Source organism: Hippocampus comes, unplaced genomic scaffold (genome assembly GCF_001891065.2).
Source record: "Hippocampus comes isolate QL1 unplaced genomic scaffold, H_comes_QL1_v1.1 scaffold2, whole genome shotgun sequence".
Lineage (NCBI taxonomy): Eukaryota > Metazoa > Chordata > Actinopteri > Syngnathiformes > Syngnathidae > Hippocampus > Hippocampus comes.
In genome coordinates this window covers 1,246,014-1,255,157 of record NW_017805139.1, presented here as the reverse complement: position 1 = coordinate 1,255,157, position 9,144 = coordinate 1,246,014, and the positions used below count along the sequence as shown (strand labels likewise).

Sequence of the window (9,144 nt, the reverse complement as noted above, 5' to 3'; positions counted from 1 at the left end):
TTTTTTTTTTCACTTTTAAATTATCCTGCGGGCCTGATTGAGCCTCCTTGCGGGCCGGTTCCAGCCCGCAGGCCGTATGTTTGGCACCCCTGCTTTACATAATCATCTCGCGGGCCGGATTAAACTCCTTTGCGGGCCGGATCCGGCCCGCGGGCCGTATGTTTTGACACCACTGCTATCGAAGCAGCATGATACAGTTGAGCTTGCAAATTCATTCAACAAAAGATGACTGGCACACTTGGTGTAAAACAAAATTATATGAACATAGAAAATGCGAACAATTTTGACTCTTCTCTCCATTCTTACAAGACTTTTGCCTTCAATACACGGTCAACTTGCGACAACAAAGGTCTGAACTGTATTGCTTGTTGAAAACGTGGCTTTTGTGTGCTTTACCTTGCCCTCTGAAACCCACACCAGCTGATTTTGCTGCTGTTGGATTATTTCTTTGAGTGCTCCAAACCATCCATCGTTCATGTTGTTCAAGTTAATAGTTGCTGAACACACAAAGAGTAGCAGAGGCACAGAAAAAAAAAAGACTTCAATTTGTTAAGGCAAATAACCAACATCATCTGCAGCCGAGTTTAGCACAATGTGTGTTTGTCAAGGAGGATTAGGTGAAGTGGAATTTCATCCAGAACTACAATCATTTTTTATCACCAACAGATGCTTCAAAAGCATGGCCACAGCACAGGCCTTGGCAGGAAAAGCAAATGTAAAAGGAAGTCTAAATCTGGATGAAATGGCAGCATGCTGCTGCATGACGTCACCACTGAACAATAGCAGTTAGACTGAGTGTTGTGAGGCCAACTCTGCAGCCCATGAATGGTGTCTTTACCCTTGTAAAATGTTAGAATTTTCCCTCCTTTGGAAGAACACGTTAATACCTCCCCCGGGGGACTCACTGGTGAAAAGATGGTGATTGTTCTTCCTCAATTTTAGCGCTCGCTCGTAGAGCTTCCTGGCACTCTTCCTAGACTCTGGACAGAGTCTGGTCCTCATGTTCTTGACGCCTTGCTTTGTGTCAGGGTTGAGAAACACCACTATTGGATACCACTGCGCATAGTTCAAACGGTCCACTGCATTTGGTGTGATGTCCAGCACTGCATGTTTGTCCTGAAAATAAATAAATCCATTAAGTAAGTAAAAGAATCATACCTTCTTACATACTGTTGACATTCAAAGCAAGTATCATGCACACCCAATCAGAACAAATTAATGTAGTCCACCAGAGGGCAGCAGTGAGACGCTCATGATAAAGCAATCTTGATAAACCATATTTTGGACTGCTTTTAGTTCAGGGGACTCTCTCACCCGGTCAATAATCTGTTTGATGGTGTGCAGGCGAATGATGCCAGAGCTCTTCTGGTCAGTTCCAGCATCCCTTGGTTCACTTTCTGTGGAAGGCAAATAGACACTGTAACTGCATCACATCAAAAACAAAAGATAAACAGTCGAGACAGGCAGTGCCCAAATTAGTCATCCTTGTGGCATGCGGTTGTCGACTCCCATAAAAAGAACTGTAAAATACAGAACAATAATCTCTGTACAGGAGAGGACAAGTGTTTATGAAAACAGACGTCAAGACAAAATAAAGATGGCAGCCAATTCATGCAATAGCCATTAGGTATTTTGAATAGATTAATAGAAATGACAAGTGGTTTGTGGTGACTGTGTACGTGCAAATGCATATAAGGTGAATGAAGATGCCAGAAGTGTGTTTTGTGAAAAACACTGACATGAAATAAAGAAGCAGGAGGGTCATTTGGCATTACAGTAACCGTAAACGGCAGGGATTTAAGCAAGGGTGTGTCGGGGAGTTTATGATTCACATAAATAGAAGAAATGATGTTCTGCCTGGAAAGACAACCTACTAAAAGGGTAGTATTCTCATGAGGACGCTCAGGATTGTGACTCATACAACACTTAAAACACAGTACCTAAAACTTGCAGATTTTTTTTTTTGTTATAAACTCCAGTATTGAGCTCCAGTAGAGCCTTTGACTAAACTATTACTACACAGTCAGTTAAACAAAAGAGAAGTATTGCCAGGCAACACGTCAGACATTCAACCATATGCAGCAATGTGAATGACGGTCACTTGGGAATGACAGGCGTTTCTAAAGCTTCACTTTAAAAGAAATGCTAAAGTTGCAGAAAGTCTAAGTCACTGTACAGGCATAGGACCGATTGAATTTGGGGGGGGGGGGGGGGAATCGTGCCAAGACTGATTGCTACGACTTAGCTTATGTATGCACCTAGAGTGGTGCATACATAATGGTGCTTTAGAAAAGATGCCTCTTTCTTAGCTCCAAAATAGCACACACTCAAGTAGATGCTTCTTATTTCAGTTTGTATTGTGGGACTTCAAAGATCCAAACACTCGCCATCGATTAATGTGGGATAATAGCTGCACCAATATACTGATAGTAGCAGGGTACAAGGATGTGTAAAAAGTTTTATTTTTTTAAAATGTATGTTGAAGTGCTCTCACATAATTGGTTTGCTTTTAGTACCAAGGTTGTGCTTACAAAAAAAGTTAATCGAATCTAAATGTTTTTAACCAACTGACTCAAATGTTATCACTTACTAGAGAATTTGCAATGCAACTATGTGGTTGTAAAACCGATTTGACTTTCACATGACAATGCCACTCTATTTCGATGAAAAATATTTGCGCAATTGGGAAATTATTCTTACACAACTTGAGTAACAATATTTGAAAGGTAAATCCTTCCATCCTTTTTCTATATTGCTTATTTTAGACCGTGCCACATGGTAGCTAAAACCTTAGAAGAAAGGGTGGAAACGGATGCATATTAGTCGAATATGGTACTTGTATGTTTGGTCATTCTTAAACATGGAAACTCAGGCCCAAACGACCGTTTAAAGAGACTTTATAATCCCTCACACACTCTTTCCAAGTACAAGTAATATGGGCTATAAGTTAGTATATTACTTTTCGTTAGTGGTACATCTCCGATAGTCGAGCAATTACTGTTCTATTTCATCCCTGCTGACCCCAATGGGAGGTGCTTAAAGCACTGAATGTTTCCTGTGACCATTTGCTGGAAACATTCAATGCTTTCAGCACTGCCTCTGGCGGTCATTTACAGGCCTAATGTTTGTTTGACCAAGTTCTTAAATGAAGTGGTATTTTCTTAAATATCTTTAGCAAGCAATCGCTTTACCAAATGCTCGCTGATTAATTATCGGCCATTCTTTAAATCAAATAAAACAAATGCAAGTTGATGCACTTAATGACATACTTTCTCCTCCTTGTTGTTGCTGTGTTTCTGAAAAGAAAATACAGTTACACAAAGATCACTAGAATTCTAAAGACACAAATCAAGAAATGGAATCATTTCTTATGTTGGTCTGAATTAAGTATGGTTCTTTGCTCAGTTGGAATTCATAGTACACTAATTTTGATGACACGTTATAAAAACCTTTTAAGTCAAAAGGGGTAAGGATGCTTACTTTTTGCTTTCTAAGTGTTGAAGAATGACAGTTTAACATGAAAAAAACAATGAACAGAAAATGCCACAGAAACATGACCTGACAAGGACTACAGGGTTCAAACATAACCTAAAAAAATCTGTCCAGAATATGAATTGGCAACCAGACAATACGAATAGAAATGTATAAAATAATTATTGTTCTTGTTGAAAGAGGAGAAAAAAAAAGTCCAGTATGTGTAATGTTTTAGAGTGACACTTTCTCCTGCCCTGCTCTCTAAAATCAAAAAGCCATTTATCAGTAATTCAAACATTAAGTTTAAAAACTTCATTAACATTTTTCTGAATGACAAACTTAACATCTTTTACAAATATTTAAGCTTAATTAATGGACTGATTGCAGTGGTATTTAAAGAACTGCAGCATTCAGTTGGAACCTGGACAATGGAAGAGAGCTGTAAACAGGTGCAATGACCCAACACTGATTTCAACATCTGTTCCATGCAGGCTGGTTCACAAAATACAATTTAGCAGAGCTTTAATAATATATATATATATATATATATATGACACTGCATACTTTAAGGGGAGCAAAAGGAGAATGGGTGTTGAGCACTTACTTGCTAACTCAAAGATGTCGGGCTCCTCTCTGGCCAGCTTTTCTCTTGCAACGTCTGCTATTGGTCCAAAGATGACCACAGGCCTCAAGAACCCAGCTGATTGAAAACAAGAACAGGTCAATATTCGTTACAGTTCTGGGCAGAGGTGCCTCAGACCATCTGACAATTTGTAAACATGGATATCTATGCCACCGACCCATACGAAGAACCCCAAACCCATCAGGTTGCAATCCGGTATTTTCTGCAATAAAAAGCCACTACCTTTTGAACACTGCAGCTTTTAATGTGACATGGTTTATTTATGAATTTTTACTGAGAAGCTTAATGATGTCAATCGATTTTCCCCTAGTCTCGTCAAACCTGACCAATGAAATTACCAAACATTTCTCAGTGGACCAATTAAAATGTCCTTCCTCATACTGAATATTCATCAGCCATATGCAGTTGGAGGGCACACACAGGCTGTTAGTGACAAATACTTGTGTTGTGTGCGTGTAGTAGCGTTACGAGGCTGTGTAGGAGCGAATATAGAGCATATAGTAAATAGAAGAGCCAGAATAAGCATCTTGAGCTGAGTTTCATGAGCATCAGAAATGAGTGCCATAAATAGAGCCTTGTCTACAGTGCGAGCCCAGTCTTGTTTGTTTGGCCATGGAGTGACATCCCCTCACGGGATTATCTAAATAAGTAGAGACCTGGGGCTGTTCATACAAAGCAATGTGTGTACAAATGCACTTTTATGTCTAGATTTAGCTTGTTATCAGGTGCCTTTTGTAGTCCGGAAATCAAGGCGCATTTAGGTATGAATAAAAAAAATATGTAGAGACTAAAATAAAAAGTATGTGATATATTGTGGTTGAAACATCAGTATTTCGAACACCAGTAAATGTAAATCTTTATATTCTCAATTTGCAAAATGCCTTCCTTGACCTCTGCTTACCTTCTCTAAGCACCACCCTCTCATATGCGGGGAACTTAGTCTGAACTGGCTGTGCTGACAGGTCCTCTCTGCTCTTCCGCAAATTCCTCTTTGAGCTTCGCAAGCCACGAAATCGCCAGAAATCCGCTCTATCACCCCCTGGTGTTTTGGGCAGGGTGTACTGCACACTGGACAGCTGCTCAGCCCTGAAGCCAAGAACAGTAGGATCTGTTGTCATGCTTTGAAAAGCAAAACTAAGCTAGACTTCATTCTCGAGTTACAAGCTAATTAAATTAATTCTATATCTGAAAAACTATCATGAAAAATATTGCAGCAACAGTACAAAATAAAATTGCTGTACTGAATATTTTTCACTGTTGTAACAATATTTAATTTGTTGGTTGGTAACAGCAGACATATCCAACAAATCAAAACATGTCTTTTGTTCACGCTTCACTAAGTTAATAAGGTCCATGTCAATATCTGCAGATGACCTACTTTACATTCATATGAGCAAAATAAGTGCAAAGACTTTGGAGAATGTATTTTCCAAACGTGTGACCTGAGAATTAATTACCTGTTCTTATTGGGTATGATGCCCCTCTCCACCTCCTGATGGTTCTTGCCAATGCGAATAGCAAGCCAGGAGCCTAACTTGCCATTGTAGAGGGTGTCTACCACACGGAACACCTCGCCCTTGTTAAAGCTCAAGCCATATGGTGACTCTTTTTCATATTCAAAATGTGTGCGAATATAGAAGGAGTCGCCCACGTCTGACTCCACTATTCTCCGATACACTATAATGTAAAAAAATAAAATAAAAACAAAAGAAAAAGTGAGAGTGACGTTGTAAAGTTATTTTTGTATGCTGAAACAGATGGCTGATGAGTTTCAAGTACTAAGAACTCACCATCTTTTTTCTTCTGAGCGAGAATTGTAACTTCCTCCCCCCTCGGGAGATCAAGCAGAAACAGCACCGCCTCTTCCCTAATTATATTGGCAAAGTCCACATTGTTCACCTGCAGGTATAAAAAAGACCTAGTGTTTTATAATCTTAATGCCGTAATCATCCCGAATATCTGAAATATTTCATTTTCTTTTTGTGTTCAAAATAAGACATTACATTGATGATTGAAAAATAATTTGAATCATTTTTCGCCCCGCAAATTCTTTAGTAGACATGCAATGTTTTTTGTTTGCTCATTTGTGTTGTTTTTTGCTGCATAGTAGATGAAGAAAAATCTACAGAACCTATTAAACTTTTTTTAAATGATCATTACTATTACACACACACACACACACACACACACACACACGAGCCGCCGGCACATACATATTATATATACATATATACATACATACATATACACACACACACATTGTGTGTGTGTGTGTGTGTGTGAGTGAGAGAGTATGTGTGTGTGTTTGGCCCTTTTTGTATGAGTAGCACGATATAGCACCAAATTCAAAACCTGTTTGTCATCAGAAACTATCAAATCATCCGTTACAACAAAGCTGCCTCCCCCTCATGTGCTGCTGCCCTCCCAAACACAATAAGTGCTGTTTATTGACTCTGCTTGAAGGGCTGCGGGGGAAGCAGAAGAACTTGGGCTGAATCACTGAACTCCAGAACGACACCGTTATCCTTCCCAGAAACAGGACGACTTGATATCTTTATCTCCACAAGAACACCAGGAACAAAAAGCAACAATTTGGAGATGGAGAACAATGTACTGGAAGTCTTCACGTGGGTGTGCAGCACAATGGGAAGAGTGCGTGCAAACACAGAAATTGATCTGGACAGATGGTGGCGGGAACAAAGGACAATGTATACGCAATCTAATGAAAGGGTTCATAAACAATTACATGATCTTCAATAATAATCTGTCATTTAATTAAAGATCATTAGAGAGGCAGGCTTCGATTTTATTTCAGTTAAACTGTTACCCACAGTCAAACACAACCTCAACTGCAACAGTGCTGACTGTGCAGATACAATTCATCCAAAGTTTTAAAAAATCTTGAAAATATTTACGATAGGCACAATAAGGGCAGAGGCCATGATTAAAGATATTGTATGCATCAAATAAAGGCAACAGGATGATGTTTCCCCTTGCAGTTCAATACTTCAGTCCCAAATCTGGGGTCAAAAACAAAGCACTTGATTATATGGAGAATGAGGAGGCGTTTGCTGCTGAGATGCTCGCTTACATGGAGCAGTCTCTGGACAAATTTCTATTGTTATTTGATTAAATCACAGCATTTAGTTCAGACAAGGCGCATGTGAATTTTGGAATTCACAACTCTGGTCTTCATTTAAAGGAGCAGAAAGATCTCCCCCAAGGAGAAGTGCACATAGTGCAAAACACAGCGAGGCGGACTTGACAATGTGGAAAATATTGTGCTGAAGCTCCATGCCTACTTCACACCTGCCAAAAGGACAATAGGACGCAAAAAGTTTTGTAGGTGTTCCCATGATGATCAAAACACAGAAAACAGTGACGCAAATAAAGAAGTAACGCTGATATGGTTGCTCCATCCGAAGGGGCCGCCGCCTGTAGGGCCATGACCTTGAGATGCTGTGGTTGGTGTCCCTTGTTTTCATTTATGAAACGTGGTAACCTTGTCTAAAATACAATTTTATGGACGGCGGCAAACCTTAGCAAGAGAGAAACCAGCAGCTTCACACTTAATTTCTGCTCAAGAGTGACCATGCTCTGAATATGATCCATTTGCCGGACCGAAATGTTCCCTCTTACGCCTTTATTGGAACAAATCTCAGAGAATGTTGTAATAGTATCATGACTGCTAATGTTTCCTAGAGAAATAGCTGGTGTTTTCATTCCTTTCAAAAAGTCATTGAATTATTTTATGCTATTCAGCAGCAGAGGAAAATCCTGCATGCATAATCATTTGGAACAAAGTGTACATATTGCGGGTTGGACAAACAGTGGATTCGAAGCTGAAATCAATAGCGTCATCCAGTCAACTGGCACTCAGTGAAATAGAAGAACTGTTCAAGAGGTCAGAGAGCAAGAACGGCTCCTATTGTTTGTTCACATTGGACACAAGAGGAGCCGTAACACGAGGCACAGCTTGGCAATGACTCACAGACTGACAGATAAAGTACATTGTACTGTTTTCCCAGTACTATTGTGGTGATGTAGTCCAGTGGATTCATTAAAGTTTGTGTAGGCTGCTACCCGATGCTAACCGCCAGCTGTTCCTCCCACTACAAGATTTTGAAAAGGAATTTAATTCATGAAACTTTCCAGAGACCTTAAATGTGGACGATAGGCAATGGTACAACTTAATAGCTTCATGAAAACAAAACAGGGGTGCATGTGAGACAGTCCTCCTTAGCTCAGAGACAAGTGGCTGGAGGATTTTTTTTCTCTCAGAACACTTCTAGCTTGGAGCTCAGTAAAGGCCAGAGTGAATTATGTTAAAAAGACAGATTAGCCTTGACAACCAATCAGTTTCTACTATTTCGGATTTCTATTCTAAATGTTTTGATCCCAATGTAAGACTTGCACATCATTTACCATATTCAAATGAATTCACTGCCTCCCTCCTTCCTGAAACCAGGTTAAAACAGCAAATTCAACTAATAATTTTTGTCCCAAGAGAAAATCACGTGTGCAGGTAAAGAAATAGTTCAGGTGCTTCATACCCTGAGAATCTGGTCCCCTTCTTCCAGTCCCTCCTTGGCTGCAGGACTTTCCTCCAAAACTCCCGCTACAAAAATTCCAACATCGTTTCCTCCAGCTAGTCGAAGTCCGACACTCTCTCCCTTTTTGAATTTAACCAACTTCATACTTGGCCTACAACAGAAAATTGGTGGTCAGATGGCAAAAATTTTGCATTTGAAAACGGACACAAATGGACACAAATGGTTACATTTTCCACTCAACATACACAGGTGGACAAAACTGTCAGTACCCATTCATTAGACATGGACCAATTTCTCGTGTACGTGACTTTAAAAATTCAGGGTTTCAATAACCGCTAAAACTGTCCGACAACGGTAATGAGCTTTTCTTTTGCCTTTTCAGGGGACTCCTAATAAGCAGCCAACATCTAGCTGCAATATTATTGGCTGCATGAAGAGATCACTGAACGAGCCCCCTCTGAAGTTAATTGATGA

At 39.8% G+C, this 9,144-nt stretch overlaps 1 protein-coding gene across 12 annotated transcripts in view; it reads right to left on the bottom strand.

Moving 5' to 3' along the window:
- Positions 1-9,144, bottom strand: part of tjp1a (tight junction protein 1a) — a 116,131-nt gene that overhangs the window by 13,871 nt on the left and 93,116 nt on the right. For 7 of the 12 annotated variants that reach the window (XM_019867288.1, XM_019867287.1, XM_019867292.1 and 4 more), the window contains 9 exons: positions 8,671-8,821; positions 5,908-6,016; positions 5,575-5,794; positions 5,019-5,203; positions 4,079-4,174; positions 3,270-3,296; positions 1,315-1,397; positions 906-1,116; positions 397-497 (listed from right to left, as the gene is read on the bottom strand). In XM_019867288.1, coding sequence (XP_019722847.1) covers positions 397-497; positions 906-1,116; positions 1,315-1,397; positions 3,270-3,296; positions 4,079-4,174; positions 5,019-5,203; positions 5,575-5,794; positions 5,908-6,016; positions 8,671-8,821 — 1,183 coding nt within the window. The remainder of the gene's footprint in view (positions 1-396; positions 498-905; positions 1,117-1,314; positions 1,398-3,269; positions 3,297-4,078; positions 4,175-5,018; positions 5,204-5,574; positions 5,795-5,907; positions 6,017-8,670; positions 8,822-9,144) is intronic. The other 5 variants (XM_019867289.1, XM_019867290.1, XM_019867299.1 and 2 more) reach the window with 1 other exon arrangement.